General features: G+C 42.6%; 2 protein-coding genes across 13 annotated transcripts in view; both read left to right on the top strand.

Annotated features, from left to right (window-relative positions):
• Positions 1-20,573, top strand: part of LOC104240256 (amino acid transporter AVT1A) — a 51,197-nt gene that overhangs the window by 8,005 nt on the left and 22,619 nt on the right. For 3 of the 12 annotated variants that reach the window (XR_011404443.1, XM_070165369.1, XM_070165367.1), the window contains exons 11-13: positions 613-702; positions 5,553-5,615; positions 5,832-5,952. The exons of 1 other annotated variant lie outside the window; for it this stretch is intronic. Coding sequence is in view for 9 of the 11 variants with exons in the window: in XM_070165369.1 (XP_070021470.1) it covers positions 613-702; positions 5,553-5,615; positions 5,832-5,924 (246 nt within the window). In the remaining 2 variants the exon portion in view is untranslated. 8 more of the 12 variants (XR_011404444.1, XM_070165368.1, XM_070165370.1 and 5 more) reach the window with 8 other exon arrangements.
• LOC138884280 (uncharacterized) lies at positions 19,230-20,286 on the top strand. The gene is made up of 2 exons (XM_070165373.1): positions 19,230-19,372; positions 19,450-20,286. Exons 1-2 carry the CDS (start codon positions 19,317-19,319, stop codon positions 19,967-19,969), a joined length of 576 nt encoding a protein of 191 aa, XP_070021474.1. The 5' UTR covers positions 19,230-19,316; the 3' UTR covers positions 19,970-20,286.

Raw genomic sequence — 20,573 nt, 5'->3', positions numbered from 1 at the left:
GACCCAAAAAAGAATAAACATACAGTTGGTATACATAGTCATTGATGAAGAGAACAAATACATAAACTTTTTCTTCTCTAAAAAATGCACCATTAGAACTCCGTTACTTTGGCTAAGTCTTCTTTTATTTGGCTAACATAATGGAGCTTCAACTAAGTTTTGCATATTTGGCTTGAAAAAGAAATACACAGTTGGAACAAATAGTCATTATATCTGAAAAGGGAAAAAACCATAGTTGGGATACAATACGATATGTATATTAAGAAGAAATAAGGAGAAATATAGTTGGAACAATTAAGTCATTGTATTTGATTTTTTTTTTTTGAGTTAAGGTTGTATTCTATTGATACTCAAAAAATATGGACAGTTAAGTCCAAGGAGCGGCTTTGGCAGGCTGCTCCCAATATACATCACAATCTGTTACTATCAATTTTTTGTCTATCTATCCTAAACTATATTTCAATACAGACACTTGTTTAAAACCAACTATAACAAGGATTTCTACTTTTAATTCTACTTATCTATTGAATCCATTTCAACTGCTGCAATGTTTCTTTCCACTTGACTATATTCTTCCCTCTGATATGTATGTGTAGTACTATCTCTCTGCAGATTTGGAGATCATCAAACTTAGCTTATTCAAATCTGATTATGTTCCTCTCCCTCCAAATCAGTGCAACAATCATGGCAAACACACAGCTAGTAATAACATTTGTTCCTCTTCTGCTCTTGACTTTCTTGCATGCCCATTCCAACTCTGTTTTCCAATCTCCAATGCTCCTATTATATCCCAGCCATGAACATAGTCTGGACCATATTTGCTTTGTGATGGTGCACTCAAAGAACAAGTGGCTAAAGGATTCCAGGCTATGTCAACAAAATGCACAGGCTGCAGGAATTTGGATACCAATCTTCAACAGTCTTTCCACTATAGCTAGTCTATGTTGTGCTGCAAGCCATATGGTGAATCTATATCTTGGATGTATATTTGTGTGCAACATCAAACTTTTCCATTCAGCTCTGGGGTATACTGGTATCAGTTTCAAGTACATCTACTTAATCTGGAACTTTGTATTAGTGCACATTGTCTGTAGTCTGTTATGAATGTTTCCTTGGAGTTGTTGATGCTCCATAATCAAACTTTTGCTATCTAGTCTCTTCCTCACCACCCAAGATGCAGAGTTAGATGTGGCCATTGTTTCCAGATTCCTATTCTTTATATAGAAACTATACACCCACATTATCCATAAGCAGTCCCTTCTTGTTATATCTCACAGATGTTTTATAATTGCTGCTTTGTTCCACAGCTTTATGTCTAGTATATTGAGTCCTCCAGCAGCTGTTAGCCTGCACACCTTTTCCCAAGCCACCAGTGCTTTCTTTGAGATAGTAGTAGTATCAGTCCATAGGAAAGTTCTGCATATTGCCTCAATTGCTTTCATAACCTTCTTTGGAAGAACAAAAATCTATGCCTAATAGGTTTGAATGCCAAAGATAACAGCCTTGATCAGTTGACATCTGCCAGCATAAGATAGAAGTTTAGCTGACCAGCATGTGACCATTGCAGTTATCTTCTCAATAAGAGGTAAATATTGGTGAACTGCTAGCTTCTTAGAATCTAAAGGGATCCCTAAGTATTTGAAATGAAGCTTTCCTTCAGTAAAACCCAATGTTGCAAAGATTTCCTGCTTCTCAGTTGTTGAGATTCCAACCATGTATATAACACTTTTGTCTACATTTGCCTGCAAGCCAGAGACAACTGAGAACTTGTGAAAGGTTGCATTTAGGATCTTGATAGACTCAAAATCAGCTCTGCAATACATCAGGAGGTCGTCAACAAAACATATATGTGTAGTATTTAACTTCCTGCACCTAAGATGAAAGTTGAAATCTCCATTCTTATGCAATTGTCCTAGTTCTCTTCCCATATACTCCATTGCAGTAACAAATAAGTATGGAGATATTGGGTCTCCTTGTCTAATCCCCTTTTTCCTTTGAAAGGCTTGGTCAGTCCTCCTTTTAGTACCAAGGAATATGACACTGTAGTAACAAATGTCATTATCTACTGCACAAACTTGAAGGGACCAAGGTCAATAAGCATTCTTCTGAGAAAATCTCATTCCAAAGTATCATAGGCTTTCCTCAGATCTACCTTCAGCACACATCTAGGAGAGATATCTTTTCTGGAGTATCCTTTAAACGGTTCATGACTTAGTAGTATGTTATCAATAATACACCTCCCTTCAGTGAATGCTGATTGAGAGTGACCAATCAACCCATCAAGAACAGATTTTATTCTTTTTTAAATGACCTTAGATATAATCTTATACAATGTGGTACGACATGCAATAGGCCTATAGTCCTTAACTATTGAAGGTGCTGAAACTTTAGGTACTAATGTGATGGCTGTCGTGTTGATCATTCCAGGCAGGCTACTGGTAGAAAAGAAGTTCTTCACAGCTGCAACGATGTCCTTCACTATATTCCAGTTCCTAGTAAAGAATTCCACAGGAAAACCATCAACCCCTGGTACTTTGTCTTTAGGCATCTCTCATACTGCAACAGTGATCTCCTCATTTGTAACTTCATGGATTAAATCTCTTTGTTGTGATATAGTTAAGCATGGTCCTTCCTTGATTATAGTTGTATTTGCACAAGGCATTTCAGTAGCACAATCTCCCATTAAGGATTGAAACACTCTGATGAATTCCTGCTCAATCAATTTGGGATCTGTTATCTTTATTCCTGTATCAGTGTATATGGATGTTATACTATTCTGACTGGATTTAATCTTCCATTGAGCATGAAAATACTTTGTATTGGCATGACCACATTCAATCCAGCAAGCCTTTGACTTCTGTCTCATCACATGTTCCTCAATATTGCTCCATTTCTCAATGTCAGTTAGTGTGTCTTTCTTTAAATCAAATAGGTTCTATGCCAAAGGTTCCTGCTGAATTTGGTTTTGAACAATATCCAATTTTTCTCTTGCCTGCTAAAGTTTTTATTTGTATGAAGCCATATAGGCATTAGAGTCTCTCAACTGTGTCTTCATAGCCTTCAACTTGCACCAGATCTTCTGCACAAGTGTGCCATCATAATTCTGACTCCAAGCATGCTGAATAATATTCTGGAATTGTGGAAGTTCCATGACATTTGTGTATAGTCTAAATGGTTTAGGATGTAATAACTTTTGTCGACCACATTTGATTAGTATAAGGGAGTGATCAGAGACTGATGGATTCAAAAAATTTGCCTCTGCATGACCAGATTGTTATATCCACTGATAGTTTCCCAAAGCCCAGTCTATCTTGCTATATACTCCTGAACTAGTACCTTGTTTGTTTGTCCAAGTGAAATGTCTCCTTTAGCTCTAAGAGGGGTAAGCTGTAGAAAATCAATCACATCTTTGAATCCCTGTGTTTCAATAGTAGTTACGGAGGACCCTGTTATCCTCAGAGGATAGCACATTGTTAAAATCTCCACTAAGTAGCCATGTCTCCTGAGCCTACATATTTATCTGTTTAAGGTCCCTTCATAGAGTCTCCCTTCGATGGCTATCATTCTGAGCATAAATGATACTGAGATGTGTTGTAATTTAAGTGATGGTATCCTCCACTAGGCAATGGATGACTTGATCTGTAGTGTGGATAATCTGTAGTTGTATGTGTGCTTTCCACAATATCCAAATTCTACCATTTACAACATAAGGATAATTGCAGTAAACATTCCACCCCTGAGCAATCCGTTTTTGTATTTTCTTAGCCTTATGTTCTTTAACTCTGTTTCAATACACCCCATTACATCTACCTTATTTTTAGCCAGTTTTAACTTCTTCTGTTTATGGGCCTGATTAAGACCCCTAATGTTCCAAGTGACAATGATCATAGAGAGTTGGAAATTAAAGGGCATGATGGACCTGGGTCCTCTTGTTGTCCTCTTCTCCCATCATCCCTTGTCTCAACAGCTGCCTTCCCTTTATCATTGCCATCTTCATTCACAGGATTGCAGCATATGTTATCCTGTATGCTAATCCCATCTTTTGTCTGACATGGCATAGAAGTATTCTGCTGTACAGGCTCTATATTCTCTCTACCCATCTCAGTGCATTCAATCTCATGGGCAGGGTCTCCTTGTAGGACTACCTTCCTCTGTGGTTTTGGTTTTGTTCCAGCACTCACTTCTGGCTTCTTCACCAGCCATGTTTGCTTGACAATTCTAGTTGGCTTCTTTGCTCTTTTCCTCTGTCTTCTTGGCCTTTCCCCTTCCTTGTTATCCACCTCCTCATTACAATTTGTTTTGTGCCAACAGTCAATAAAATCATGACCAAGTTTCAGACAATCATTACAAATACAGGTCTCCAATCATACCATTGGGCCAAAAGGTGATTCTATTTCTATCTGGTCTAGAAGAGTATATGCAACATCTACCTCCACTAGGACCCTAGCATAGGATATCTTCTCATAATGAGCGTGAATTTATTAGTGTATCGGGGCTTTCCCACCACACTAGCTATTTTACTTAGAGCCTCAGTCGACCAATAACCTACTGGTAACCCAGGAAATGTCACCCAAACTGGCACTGTGCTTAGAATGTCTCTGTTAAGTGAGAAATCAATTTCCCATAGCCTTAGCACCATTGGTTTGTTCCTGTATGTGTATGGTCCTGACTGAAGAACTTGGTCTCTATCAACTATGGTGTGAAATTTGAAAATACAATATCCCTCAGAATGAATCAGAATCTGAGGTTTAGTAACAAAATTCCACACATTCATAACAAAGTTCTCTATAGCTTTTTCAAATTTCTTCCCTGTCACGTCTCTAAAAGAGAGTGTATTCACGCTCTTTCCACATCAGCGTTGGCGGGGTCGAGACTATCAGATTGCCAAAGTTCAGGTGGGTAATTAGGCCAACCTAAAATTTAGGTGTTAACTTGATAAAATTGGTCAAGTTCAGGGGGTCCCGATATATTGTACCTTTAAATAATGGTTTAGACTCTATTGGGGGCCTGGGGCCAAATGACAGAAGCTGTAGGTGCAATTCTAATTGATTTTTCAAATGGTTAAAAGGTCAACTCAAATTCATTTGAGCATTATGCTTCTCGGATGCTATGATAGATCTCTTCTTTTTACCAAGAATATCTTGATAAATTCCTCTTTACATCCAATCGGTCGCCCTCGCCTCTCCCTTCCAAAAAAAATACAATGGATGATATGGGTCTAATATTCAAAATAATGGAGCTTGACGAGATAGAACTTTCCCGTCAAAGTTCCAAATTAAGAGGTTGAGCTGTTTAGTTCATATTTCTCTAACTGTTTAGCCAACCTATGAATAGTTAGACTGTTTGAGCACATTGATTCACTTTCCAAAACTGATAGTAGCTGTTTTCAGACTTTAAAACCATTTAGTGCAAATAGAGAGGCAACCAGAGTCCTGGGGTAGAATGAGTAAACCATGAATAGTTAGATGTTTGACGGGAGATCTCCGTTTATTATTTTACTTCTGCTCACAATTTTATGATGGTCAATATATCTGAATCTTTTTGCTTTTCAGGCTGTAATAATGCCAGCTTTATGTTTCCTAAAGATTATTGGAAAGAAAGCAACAAGGACACAGGTAATTGATGTATCGTTGTTGGCATTAAATTTTTAGGCTTGATTTCCATTTTCTGGCCATAAACCGTTTGGGCTTGCGTACTAGTTGCAGAAATATGACAAGAACACGAGAATTAACATATCATTTCCTGTTTTATATTTTCTTGATTATTAATTCTAGGTGATGTAATTTGGGTAATGTTGAGTAATGGTGATCATCAATGTTTGACGTTTTCAGATGGTTTGTAGCATCAACATTATTGTAATCGGCATTGCAAGTGCAGCTTTGGGGACTTACTCCTCGCTCTTGAAAATTGTGACGAAATACTGAAATCCACTACAATCGACAAAGCTTGGAGGTGAACATATTAGTAGTATAACATTTCTTGCGTACTCCCTGACTGAACTTATGATCTCTATCCCAAATTTTACCTAATCTTCTTCTCAGCTTCACTTTCCAGCAACTTTGCGACTCATTATTGTTTTATTATCAGTGTGAGTTGGCTACTAATACTTGATGGACCTCTACATCTCTGTTTTTTGGCTTTGATTGCCTATGTTAGCTGTTCCAACATGATTTAGTGGTTTGAGAATGATTAGAAGAGGAGAAATGCTTGTGTTCTTTGATCAGTGGAAGCATCGAGTGCAGAACTAATCTCTCTTTTTAAAAAAATAAATAAAGTTAGAAAGTATACGTTGTGTTTACCATGAAAATGGTAACTACAATTAAATTTGTAAATGGGATTCTAAAAATACGTGATCTATTCCCGAGCTAGTTGTTAAAACAGTTAATGCTAGTAATATTAAGTTTAATAATGGAATGCAAGCTAAAACGAGACAGTAATCAAACTGAGGGGCCTGCTGTGCGAATATAGGTCTGGTCGATGGGGGACTTCGGGGTCGACGTCAGGGTCGAGCTCGAGCTATCGGGGATAGTCAGGGATGGGATAACAGTTGAGGATATAACTAAACAAGGCTCTTCACAGCCAATACTAAGCAATATAATGAAGAACAAGTAAGAGAATGATGGGCATTAAGGCGATTTCGGGCCAGTACCAAGTGATAAACAAAGAACAGGCAAGAAGGTAATAAAAGATAAATGGCTTCGAGCCAGTGAGGGCAAGCGAGTTAGAGAGGAGAAAGAGAGAGAATATATTATTGCACTTGAGTAGAGTGATTGAGCTCTGCCTTTACAGGGTGTTAGCGACTTTCCTTTTATAGAAAGGGGAAGTCCAAACTTAGTACAAGATATGTTGTGTGATAAAAGAAATAGGATGGGACATCCGGCTAGCTTTGTGATATACGTGTGGGCTGATGTCGAGCCGCTTGAATAGACCCGATCGGCCCTGGGTGCATTCCTCAGGAGATTCCTACATTTGTCGGGGCTTTGGTCGACATTATCCTTGGCAGGGTACCAGCCGATCTTGAGGGAAGTGACTGGCTCGAGATCCTGGGCTTCCGGGATCACCCTTCGAGGTATTCAGTCGAGGAGAAATCAACCTCCCAGATTTCACCGTGCACAGATAGTCTCCGCGTTTCTTAGAGGGAAGTGATAAGAAATGATTTTGATGCCCTACTCTTCGATCCCTCATAACAACGTCGCGCTGACGGCGCAGCCCCCTTATTGCAGGTGTCGAGGTGCCTCGCCTTTTCGCTTCTCCAAGATTACCCGAAATGTCGCGATTCTTCGATCTTCGTTGCTATCGGTTCAGCTTCTATGAACGCATTGATTGCGCCTGCTGTTACGCTTTTCGAGGGCAGTAATGGCGCTGTCAGTTACTTTGACCTCCCTATAAATGGGGCTTTTTATGGTTGGCTTTTTATCCAAATTTCCTTTGATACCCATCTTTTATTCCTCTCTTGCCATCTTGAATTTCTGTTATCTCGTCATGTTTGAAGCCCGTAGCCTCAAGATGTTACGCCATGTGCACTGTGGCCCAACCCTCGATCCTCTTTTGATTGGGTGAAGTTGTGCCGTCGTGATGTTGTTGTTGTTGTTGTTGGCCCGGGGTGATGAGGTAGAGGACCGATTTCCCCCGACCTCGGGGATACTTTGGATTATGCACCGCTGCTTAAAAGGGGGTTCGAATTATACACCGCAGCTCACCCTCCTCCCTCGGTTCGACGTGTTACAGCCCTTTTGGATTCCCAGGGGGTGTGTCGGCGGTCTCTGCCGGCTATTGTCTTTCGGGCCGAGGCAACGTCTCAAGAAGTGGCTTCAAAACGGTAGTACTGGCGGAGTTCGTACTAGCCAAATTTTTCACCCAACCACTTCTTGTGTTCTTCTGGTGTCTCCTTCGTCATTTTGCTCTTCTCCCCTGCCTTTCTTTTCCATGCCCTCCCTTTTGAAGATGCCATTCCGGGAGGATTAGGATGTGGTCCCCGAGAGGATCGGTCTTGGAAGATATTATCTTTGAGGTCATATGCCTGAGAGGATGATGACGAAGACGCAACATGAATAGGCTAGGTCCTGAGGCTCCTGTTGTATGCATATCATTTGTACTTCTTTAGTTTTATGTAAGGATCCCTTGTGGGCTTTTGTAATCATATGTAATGTAGTCATATGGAAGGACCCACCGAGGGTCATTGTAAGCGAACAATTGTATAAATACAAAAATATTTCCTTGATTCCTTCCTTCGACACTTGATGTATCTCTTTATATTTTTGGCAGCTTCGAATGCATGATCCTGTTTTGTTTCCTGTGATACTGGCTCTGGGCGCGAGTATTCTTCCTGGCCTTTGGTTGATGAAACGGCTTCGCGTGAGGTCTTTCGTGACTTCTCGAACCGGACCCGAATTAGGCCAATAACCTCGGGCTGTCGGGACCTTTTCTCTGCTTGAAAGCGTGGATAATATCTTCGAGCCTCATAATGGCCTTCGAGAAGAAACTTGCCTGAGGACTCGCAGTCTCGGGATGCTGGTGACTTCTTGGAGGCAATCTCCGAACGGAGGCCTGGCCATGCTCCGGGCCACCCTGGTCATTACCCGGAACCTGTTTCGCACGGGCGTTTGTTAGGGACGCCCATTTCTTTGCAAACTAGCCTTCTTTGGCGGAGGCCTTTTGAAGTTGTATGCCAATTTGGTGAAGGCATTGTTGTCCTGCTGGGGCGCTGTCTTGCTATGGCGGAGGTCTTCGGGGTTGAGCATTACCTCGAAACCGGAGGCGGTGCCGATGGTTGGTGCCTTTGGTTGGTGTTGAATCATTCCCTCTCTTTTCGTATGTAGTCGTGAAGTTGCTTCCGCTTCCCGAGGGTCCTCGGGGTTTGCTGATTTCACGGTGCTGGTGGGTCATACCCTTAGTGACTGCTTATTCGGGGCACGACAGAGGTCGGGCATGGCGATAGATGAGATGTGCGCTTCATAATCATGAAGGAGCTTTTATCATGGCGAGACGGGCTCGTGCTACTGAGGAGAGTGCATCATCCGAGCTTGGCGTTCCTGGAGTCCTTGGTTCCGGAGCAGCGGTTCCTTTGGGCCACCAGGAGGGTGCTCGGTCGTCGAGTAGGTTTGCCGGCTTCATTTCGTGGTAAGTTTCAGCATGATTCATCCGTATCTTGGGTCTTCCCTTTCTTATTGGGTTTTTCCCTTCATAACACTCCAATAGACCCAGGCTTTGAGTTGTTCCGTCAAGGGGCTATACTTCGGGGGGGCCCGGATGGGGGTAGGCCCCTTAGGCATTTTGGCGAGGGGAAAGAAAGGTCGAGTCGGTGCACTGGCGATTCGGGACATATCGGAGCTTGTATTACAGAAGCCCTATGGTGAGGCAGGAGTCTTCTTGTGGCAAGCGTTTCGCCTTTTCGACCTTAGAGGCAGAGCCAATCGAGCTAGGAATACTTGAAGTATCAAATGCAGGCTTCGAGCTTCGATCTGAGTGGATATGATTGTGAAGTTGTAGCTTGATACCTCAAAAGTCTGGATTGAGAACAACCGGTGTCCAGGCTGGTATAGTACTAAGCTAGACCAAGGATGATGAAGGAGTGGCGACTTGTCGCCGATGATTGAGCCGTGTTGGAGCAGGCCTTCGAGGGACGCGTTCGTCGTAGATCTTCGGGACAGGCGCTTGAAGAGACCTATGCCAGGGGCTTCGTCCTTCTAGAAGGATTTTCTTGAGCGAAGGTGGTTGGGCATGATGCCTGGTTTGCTTATTGCCGATGCCACGAAGAGCGAGGCTGGGGCTGGTAGGCCGTAACCCTTTAGAGGTGGAGCGTAGATTTTGCCACTTTGTATTCTGTTGTTTATAGAGCATGCTTGTAGATGGAGAACGCACCTTTCCCGCATATATAAAATGAGAGAAATATTGAAGTTTTACCTCCTTTGTATCTCTTCCTGTATCGCCTTTGATCCGGCGGGCTGATTTCCGTGTTTTGACGGGATCCTTGTGGGTTCTGAACTGATCAGGCAGGTCCGGGAGCTTTCAAGCGCGATCCTTGGTGCGAGCAGGCGTTGGGGCCTCTATGTTTCGCCCAGCTGTTTTAGGCTCAGTCTCTAAGTCGGGCCTTCATTTGAGCTTGTCTGTCCTTCGATCTTTTGTGCTCGTGCGGGCGGATGGTGATTGTTCTCATTTCTTGCCCTTGGGTATTTTGCTGTTTCAGCTATTTTGGGTCCAGTCTCCGAGTTGTGTTGCGATTCGAGTTTTAATTAACCCTTAAGTTCTTTCCTGCCTGCATGGGCGGACAATGGAGGCCTTCATTTCTCGCCCTCGGGCGTTTTGTTGTTTCAACTATTTCGGGTCCAGTCTCTGAGTCGCGTTGCGATTCGAGCTTTAATTGACCTTTAAGTTCTTTCCTGCCTGCCTGGGCGGACAATGATGGCCTTTATTTCTCGCCCTCGGGCGTTTTGTTGTTTTAGCTATTTCAGGTCTAGTCTCCGAGTTGTGTTGCGATTCGAGTTTTAATTGACCCTTAAGTCCTTTCCTGCCTGCATGGGCGGACAATGATGGCCTTTTGTGTTTTCGGGTCGAAGTGACCTTATAGGCGCGTGGCTCGGAGGCTCACTCGGCAGGTGACAGTCGCATTTATGCTGTGCCCTTAGGCATATTGTAGTTTACTTATTTCGAGTCCAGAACGCGACTCGAGCTTTAATTGACCCTTAAGTGCTTTTGATTTTTAGACCGACGATAGTGCCTCTTACGCTGTTTTGGCTGTTTGAGACCTTTTAATATGTGGCCTGGAGGCTTGCATAGTTAACTATTTTGGATCCGGTCTTCGAATCGGGTTACGATTCGAGCTCATTTTAATCCTCAAGTTGTTAGTTTTCAAGCTGGCGACAATGGCTCTTACGTTGGTTAGTCGTAGAGACGTTTTAATGTGCGGCCCAGAGGCGTGTTTAGCTGGCGACAATGGCTCTTACGTTGTTTTGCCCGTGGGCTTTTTGTAGGCTTTGTTTTCTGCTCATTAAGGTCTTTTGAAATATTTTTGCCTGACCCATCGTCGGTTCTTGGAAGAACCCCGATTTCAAGTTGTTATCGGTGATGTTTCGAGCACCTCGGAAGGTTCATAGCTCGTAGGTTGAGTAGGTCGAAACCTTGTGATTTGGAGCTGACATGGTTGAAGCTCGTTTTTGCCTGTTGAGGGAATCCTGTTTTAATCGATTCTTTCCGAAGTATATTCAAATTAGTGGCCTGCGATTTTTGCTTAGCGACAGTCGACCGTCCCCGAGTCGTGTTAGTTTGGTTGTATCAGCCGTTTTGACTGTAGTCATGTGTTTGGTCGGAGCCATTTTTGATCCCAAGTGATAGCTTAGGTGTCTAAGTCGAGGGTATGCCCTTTCGGGACTCTTACAAATGCAACATATAGCCTAAATTTTGGGATTTTGAATTTCATGCATGTTGAGGTCTTACAATTTTTCATGTCTATTGAGGTCTTACAGTTTGTCATGCCTATTGAGGTCTTACAGTTTGTCATGCCTATTGAGGTCTTATAGTTTGTATTGCTTTGTAGAATAGATCTGGTTACGCCGAGTCTGCCCGCTCGGGGTCTTACAGTTTCGGGTTTCCCAGGGCATGGCGATTGGCGACAGTCTCCGAGTTATTTTGCTTGGGCTCGAAGGCCGTTATTTGTGAGGTCGGTGTTACCTTGCTTAGGCTTCATGAGCCCGGAGTTCCGACTATGAGGTAGTGCAGGTGCCAAATTGTTGACGTTAAGTCTCCGAGCGTTTCGGGATGCATCCGGTAAAGGGGTTCATGCCGGGAATATACTGTGATTTCCTCGCTTGGAGAATGGGGTGCTGAAAGACATTCTTCGATCCATTGTCGCAATATATATATTGTTGTGTTGAGTCGACCTATATCGGGTCGAAGTCGATTGCTCGGAAGTTTGTCTTGCCTGAATTTTTTTTGTGATTTCAGAGCTTTGATCTGGAGGCCATCAGAGTGTCTGAACCGCTGGCGTCTGTTCCCGAGTTTTCGTGACGTTTCTGGTGAAAGAATTTATTACCCTACTCCGAGAAGGAGTTCTCTTTTTTTTTGACAAAAGGTATTTTTTGATTGCTCGATACAATAGTATATGCCTTTACCGACGGGACCTGACTATGTTTGGTCCGATGCCTTGTTTTTTACAGGAAACCTCATTCAGCGTTTTTCAAAACTCCTACGAGCGGGAAGCTTTCCGGGGGGAATGCCCCTCATCTAAAAAGTCGACCGCAGGGAAAGTCTTGAATATTTTTTGCGGAGTTCCCGCTTAAGCGGCTCGCAGATGTTGTCTTGTTAAAAACCTTACCGGTAAAAACCCTTCTTCTTGGGATAAAAACTCGGTCAAAGGAAAAGAGTGCAACGGGTGCGCCTTTGGGGCCTCGAGGTCTTGCGACAGCACTAACGTCCCAGCAGCTCCGATTGGGTGCCTGCACGAAGGTTAATTCCAAATTTGAAGTAAAAGAAAGGGGAATGGTCGTACCTTGAAACGAGATATGCCGGCGATGCCTTGGGATTGGTCTATTATAACTGCCCGGGGGCGGAGATGCGACGTGGATCTCTACTTTGTTTTGTCAAGTTCGATCGGGGGCGAAACCTGGTTTGCCCGTTGTTTCATTTGGGGCGGAGGCATGAGCGTTGGTACCACGTCGTGTATAGCGAACATTTCCCTTGTCGCGTGTTGTTCCCCGTAGACGGTTTTGATCCCATCCTTTATCGGGAATTTTATCACCTGGTGGAGGGTGGATGGTACTGCTCTCATGCAGTGTATCCATGGCCGTCCAAATAAGGCGTTATACCTCATATCTCCCTCGATGACATGGAATTTGGTGTCTTGGGTTGTGCCGGCCACGGTAACCGGAAGGATGATTTCTCCTTTTGTTGTTTTGCTCGCAATGTTGAATCCATTGAGGACCCGAGTGGCGGGCACGATTTGTTCGAGCAGCCCGAGTTGTTCTATCCCCCTCGACCTGATAATATTGGCCGAGCTACCTGGATCCACGAGTACACATTTTATCTGAAAAGAATTTACAAGAAAGGAGATTACCAGGGCGTCGTGGGGTTGAGATAGGGCCTCGGTGTCCTCTTCGCTGAACGTGAGGGCGTCTTCGGGGATATATCCCCGAGTACATTTTTCTCTAGTGATGGATATTTTTGTTCTTCTCATTAGTTCCTACGGGGCATTGGCGACCCCCATGATCATGTGGATGATGTGTTACGGCTCGTTTGCCTCATTTTTCTTGGTGGCCTCCCTCTCTCGGAATTGATTTTTGGCCCGATCGCTGAGGAATTCCCGAAGGTGCCCTTTGTTGAGCAGTCGAGCCACTTCTTCTCGTAGTTGATGGCAATCCTCGGTTTTGTGACTGTGCGTGTTGTGGAACTCGCACACTAAGTTGTAATTTCTCTGTGAAGGGTCTGACTGTATCGGTTTGGGCCACTTGGCGTCTCTGATTTTGCTGATAGCGAACACGATGTCTGATACATCAACGCTGAAGTTGTATTCCGATAAGTGGGGCGCGTTTGTTGGCGCTATGTTTCGATCGAACCTAGTTCTGTTGACGATCCCTCGAGGGTCCTGCCCTTGATCTATCCTCCGATCGTTGCGAGGTAGGTTGCGCCTCGAGGCGTTCCTTCTGTCTTCGAGGTACGCCTGATACCTTTCTTTGTTTGGTTTCGATTCTTTTACCAGGAGTCTGTTTGGGTACACTGAGCCCCAAGGAGCTCCCAGTTGGTCGTCCTCGGCCCTGATCTTTGACTGGTACCGGTTGTGGACGTCCGACCAAGTCACGGCCGATATTCGATCAGGTTCTGTTTTAGCTGTTTTGAGGCCACCGAGCTTCATTCGTTTAGGCCTTGGGTGAAGGCCTACACTGCCAGTCCTTGGAGACTAGCGGCAACTCCATCTGTTCCATCTGGAAGCGGGACACGAATTCTCGCAGCATCTCGTTCTCTCTTTCCTTGATTTTGAAAATGTCAGACTTCCTCGTTGCTACCTTGATGGCTCCAGCATGTGCTTTTACGAAGGAGTCTGCTAACATGGTGAATGAATCTATGGAGTTGGGAGCCAAGTTGTGATACCACATCATGGCCCCCTTCGAAAGCGTTTCTCCGAATTTTTTCAGCAATACGGACTCAATCTCGTCATTCTTTATATCGTTGTCTTTTACTGCGCAGGTACAGGCAGTAACGTGTTCGTTGGGGTCGGTGGTATCGTTGTACTTAGGGAGTTCCGGCATTCTAAACTTTTTAGGAATTGGCTTCGAGGCTGCTTCCTCGTGGACGGCATCTGTATGAACTTCTTCGAATCCAAACCTTTCAGGACCGGGGGTGCTCCCGGGATCTGATCCACCCTAGAGTTGTAGGTCTCGACCTTTTTATTGTTGGCTGCAATCATTTTCTCACTTGATTCGATCCTTTTGGTGAGGTCCTCGAGCATCTTCACTATGGCAGGGTCGGCCACCAACCCGTTATTGCTTGATCTTTCTGGTACTTGTTCGGCGGGGGGAGCTGTCTCTAGTGCCGCTGTGCTGGGAGTTCTCGGATGGCTTTGCAATTGGGCAATGGCCAGTTGCTGTGCCTGCAACATTTCAAAAATAATATGAAGACTAACTTCCTGTTCTTCCCGGGCTGGGGTTTTTTGAGCTTCCTGTCGGTCATTCTGTCTTATGCTCCTGTCGATGTGAGAAGTTTCGCCGACTTGTTGTGCGTCCTGTGAATCCGCATCCGCTAGAACCGGTTTGGGCCTGTTATCGGGATTCTATTGGGGTGCTCCGGCGGCCGGGACAGCCACGCCATTTTCCTCGTGATTTTTGAGGTTGTCGTTCTCGACTTTATTCACCGAGCTAGACATTTTGACCTGAAATCAAAGGATCTTGGAAAAGAAAAAGTGTGAAAGATAACGTGCGTTTGTGCAATGAAACCAGTAAGAATATAATCACTATTAGTTTTAGCCCCACGGTGGGCGCCAAACTGTTTACCGTGAAAATGATAACAATAATTAAATTTGTAAATGGGGTTCTAAAAATACGTGATCTATTCCCGAGCTAGTTGTTAGAGCAGTTAATGATAGTAATATGAAGTTTAATAATGGAATGCGAGCTAAAACGAGACAGTAATCAAACCGAGGGGCCTGTTGTACAAATATAGGTCTGGTCGATGGGGGACTTCAGGGTCGACGTCAGGGTCGAGCTCGAGCTATCGGGGATAGTCGGGGATGGGATAACAGTTGAGGATATAACTAAACAAGGCTCTTCACGGCCAATACTAAGCAATATAATGAAGAACAAGTAAGAGAGTGATGGGCATTAAGGCGACTTCGGGCCAGTACCAAGTGATAAACAAAGAACAAACAAGAAGGTAATAAAAGATAAATGGCTTCGAGCCAGTGAGGGCAAGCGAGTTAGAGAGGAGAAAGAGAGGGAAGATATTATTGCACTTGACAGTGATTGGAGCTCTGCCTTTACAGAGTGTTAACGACTCCCCTTTTATAGAAAGGAGGAAGTCCAAACTTAGTACAAGATACGTTGCGTGATAAAAGAAATAGGACGGGACATCCGGCTAGCTTTGCGATATACGCGTGGGCTGATGTTGAGCTGCTTGAATAGACCTGATCGGCACGGGTGCATTCCTCGAGAGATTCCTGCATTCGTCGGGGCTTTGGTCGACATTATCCTTGGCAAGGTACCGGCCGATCTTGAGGGAAGTGACTGGCTCGAGATCCCGGGCTTCTGGGATCACCCTTCGAGGTATTCAGTCAAGGAGAAATCGGCCTCCCGGATTTCACCCTGCACATGTTGCATCATAGATAAACACTTAAAATAATATAAACTAGGATATCAAGCAGATAGTCTCATCAAACATTATAAAGTATATACATGATCTGGAAATAAAAGCCCCAATGGTAAGGACATGATCAGTATTTTGTTCAATACGTGCATCTTGTAAACAAGATGGCGGTCCATAAATTGTAAACATATTGGCTTACACTATCTGAAAATAAATCTATATTGATAGCCACATATTAGTGTTAGTTTCTCAACACGTGCATTACACGTGTATGTCGAGTAATGTAGTATGTGATTTTGTAAAGTAATATTAATATTACTAAAATAAAATTTACAGTAAATAATTATAACTGAAGAGCATATTATATCGTTTTTGAATGATTAATGTGGATCATCATATACAACAACAACAGCAACAAACTCAGCAAATTCCCACAAGTGAGGTAGTGGGGTCTGGGGAGGGTAAAATGTACGCAATTTTATCCCTACCCTAGAAGGCAGGGAGGTTATTTCCGATAAATCCTCAGCTAAAGAAAAGCTGAAAAGAAGTAACGAAAACAAATAATAACAAAAAGATAAAAAGAAGACCGAAACCAAGGTAACAACTAAACGGTAGGTAATAATAGCAATCTAAGATTAACAAGACATCAAACTAACACTAATGCAATCAAACAGATTAAGACAAAGGGAAATACTCGACTACCTACTAACCTTCTACCCTAATCTTCGACCTCCACAGCCTAATATCAAGGGTCATGTTCTCAGTAAGCTCCAGTTGCGCTATGTCCAGCCTAATCACCTCTCCCTAAGACTTCTTTAACCTACCTCTACCCCTTCTCATAACCACCAAGCTTAACCTCTCACACCTCCTAACTGGGCTTTTGTGCTTCTCATGTTAACATGTCTGAACCATCTCAACCTCGCATCCCGCATCTTATCTTCCATGGGGGCCACTCCCCCCTTATACCGAATAACTTCATTTATAATCTTATTTAACCTGGTATGATGGCACATGCATCTCAACATCCTCATTTCAGTTACTTTCATCTTCTGGACATGAAAGTTCTTGATCAGCCAGCACTCTGCCTCATACATCATAGTCGGTCTAACTACTGCTTTGTAAATCATACCTTTAAGTTTCAGTGACACATTCTTATCACATAAGACACGAGAAGTGAGCCTCCACTTCATCTACCCTGCTCCAATACAGTGTGTGACATCCACATCAATCTCCCCTTCACCTTGTAATATTAACCCAAAGTACGTGAGACTTCCTCTCCCGGGGATGACTTATGTATCAAGCCTCACATCCATGTATGCTTCCTGGGTAACGTTGCTGAACTTGCACTCCAAGTACTCCATCTTAGTCCCAACTTAAAACCCTTAGACTCAATAATTTGTCTCCAAACCTCCAGACTCTTGTTAACAACATCTCGCATCTCATCAATCAGAACTATATCATCTACAAATGACATATACCATGGCACCTCCCTTTGTATGTGTCGAGTCAATGCGTCTATTGCCAAGAAAAATAAAAACATGCTAAGGGTTGATCTTTGATGCAACCCTATCACAAGCGGAAAGTGTTCCGAGTCTCCGCCTGTTGTTCTCACATGCGTCTTAGCTCCATCATGCATGTCCTTAATCACCCAAATGTAGGCTGCATGCACACCTTTAGCCTCCAAACACCTCCATAAAATCTCTCTTGGCACTTTGTTGTATGCCATCTCTTGGTCAATGAACACCATATGCAAGTCCCTATTCATTGTCTTATACTGCTCCATCGACCAATCTCGTTACAAGATGAATGGCTTCCGTAGTCGAACGATTTGGCATGAAACTGAACTGGTTCTCAGACATACACACTCCTTACCCTCCCTTCCGCCACCCTCTCCCAAACTTTCATCGTATGGCTTAGCAGCTTGATACCCATATAGTTGTTGCATTTCTGGACATCACCCTTGTTCTTGTACGTCATATAGTAACATGTAAATTATTAATGTTGATCATCGTATAATAACATGTTTGTTATGGTTCAGATGATAAGATATTTTCTGAATCTACGAAGATGAATAATCAAAGTTTAGTTTGATACATGTGATTCTTTTTCACTTATTTTGATTTTATATAATATAAATATGTAATGAATTGTACCTCACTTAATACTTATAGACAATATTTCTAGTGAATATACCTCTCATCAGTTTTGATTGCTCTATCATAAATGAGGTTGTTGTTAAAACAAAAACTTACTTTATTAAATACAAAAATTCTATTCTAACAAGACAATTGGAGCAAGTACCTATAAACTAAGAAGCAAGACTACTAAACTGTCAAGCTCCACAAAAGATATTAATAAATTTAGGAACTTGATTTTAAAACTCACTTACAATGAAAGTTAGATGAGGTGGTTGAACTCCTACGGCAGGTAAAGTGATCAATACAACACCATCAATCTTAGATTCCCTTTGGATCAAGTGTTGCCTACAAGTATGAGTGAAGAATAGAGTCAATGACCGTTTTCATTACCAATTAACAGATAAATGGGTAAAATATCATCAGTCTCATTTACCCTAGGGACTACATTTGCACCAGTCGAATGTTCCAAGCAAAAGCACAAAAATTCAAGTTGTTCAGCTAAAACCTCTAGAGCTTAATAAGCAGATTTTTTGAATTTTCTCCAAATAATGTTTCGAGTTAGTGCATTGAAATAATTCTAATTATTAAAAAGCAAAAGTATTACCAATAGTATGATTGTATAATTCAAAAAAACTGTTAAAAGAATACAAAGCAAATTATCATTAGATAAAATATATCAGGAAAAGAATAACACTTTTCAAATTAATGTTCGTTACTGTTGAAGGGCTGAATGAACAAGATGATAATTAACTATAGTTAATCATTATTGTAGTCACTAACTAGGTTGGTTAGTTAGTTAGTTGGTAGTTAGAAGAAAATATAAATGTCTGCTTGCTTAGCTTAAAAGAGTAGCTATTCATTTTCATTATTTTTGGCAATTATTCAATGAAATAGTGTTTCTTTCTCCTCTTCTTTGCTGCTTCAATTCTTCTTCTATTCGAGCTCTAGATCAGCTTTCCATGGTAGCTAACATGGTATCAGAGCCACCGGCAATGATCTAAGTTGTCCTCGTTCTTTAATTCTCTTTTCTGTTTTCTCTTCTCTGCTTCTAGGCTACTTCAATTCTGCAAAATTAGGTGCAGAATTGTCTTAGAGTAATCGTAAAATCGAAGCGATGGTTTATATTCTGTCATTCAAGGTGAAATCTACAATGGCGATTGGCACTGAAGAAGACAATACAACAGCTCATACATCAGCTACTGACACTTTTGGAAACTCTGCTCCAGCTGGTTCGCCATTTCCTTGTATAGATTGTAATCACCCACTGTACCACAGCCAACTGACACACCAGGTAGTTCTCTAGTCTCTATTCAATTGACTAAATCTACTAACTATGCCTTGTGGAGTCATGCTATATTGGTCTGTTAGGTAAAAGTAAGTTAGGTTTTGTCGATGGAAGGTTTCCAAAATCTAAGTTCGAACCAGAACTTCATGATCTGTGGGAAAAGGTTAATGTTGTTGTGTTGTCATGGATAATGAATATTGTCAGGCCTGGTTTATTGAGTAGTGTATTATATGCATCTAGTGCTCACAAGGTGTGGGAAGATCTAAAAGAAAGATTTGACAAAGTGAATGGCTCTAGAGTATTGTTTCTTCATAGAGAAATGCACAATTTGACTCAAGAAACCATGACTGTGGCAGACTACTTCTCAAAACTGATAGATTTATGGGATGAGTTTGATGCTCTAATGCCTTGCCCAGGGTGTCGATGTCCTGAGTCTAAGCTGTATGCTCAGCACTTTGAGGCTCAGAGATTGCTGCAGTTTCTTACTGGTTTAAATGACTCTTATGCACAGTCCAGTCAAATTATGATTATGGCTCCAGTACCTACTATTAACAAGGCCTATTCACTGTTTGTTGATCAAGAGAGTCAAAGAAATCTGGCAAGCATGGCTCAGGTTACACAGCTTGCAGAAGGTCTAGAGAGCACTGCTCTGTATGGAAACAAGGGTCCAAATGTCACCAGTGGAGGTTATAGACAAAGGAAGAACAATGTTCATTGTGACTACTTGTATACGACTAAAATCGGAGAGCCTAATTTATGATCATTATTACATCCCATAGCCCGTCTTCAGAAGGCCCGAGGCCCAGTTTGAGGCTCGACCCCGAGGGTTCCCTATGCTCGACCTCGGGGTAGAGCAAATCGGCGGCTATGATGAGCGACTGGGAGATTCCCAAGGCACGTGATTAAAGCTAACCAAGTCTATTAGGCTAGCACAAGCCCGTACTGTGGCATTAAATGGTTGTACCATCTGCATACCTTTGTAATAAATACATATGTACTATGTTGGGATTACCTCTCCTATACAAAGGGGACCCTTGTCATTTTGTAAAGGGGGATGATATTCAATACAAGAACAAGAACATTCTCTGCTCTCTAACTTAAACATTCTCTATTGTCTTTCCTCAGATTTATTACTTACATCTATTGCGTTTCATTTATTATTCTTCATTTACTACCCATCATTGATCATAAAGATCCCTCATTAAAGACCTGGAACTGTTAGTCCTTCATTGGCTATCCGCAGCCTAACGCTTAGCTCGACCCCGAGGCCCTGTATGGTCTAGCTCGAGACCCCGACTATCGGCCACTTGGTTTGCATAGCATACTATTTTTTCAAGCTCTTATCTTATTTTCCAGTCTCATAC

Source organism: Nicotiana sylvestris, chromosome 12 (assembly GCF_000393655.2).
Source record: "Nicotiana sylvestris chromosome 12, ASM39365v2, whole genome shotgun sequence".
NCBI classification, from domain to species: Eukaryota; Viridiplantae; Streptophyta; class Magnoliopsida; order Solanales; family Solanaceae; genus Nicotiana; species Nicotiana sylvestris.
The sequence above is the reverse complement of the archived record's forward strand: the minus strand, read 5'-3'. Positions and strand labels throughout refer to the sequence as shown.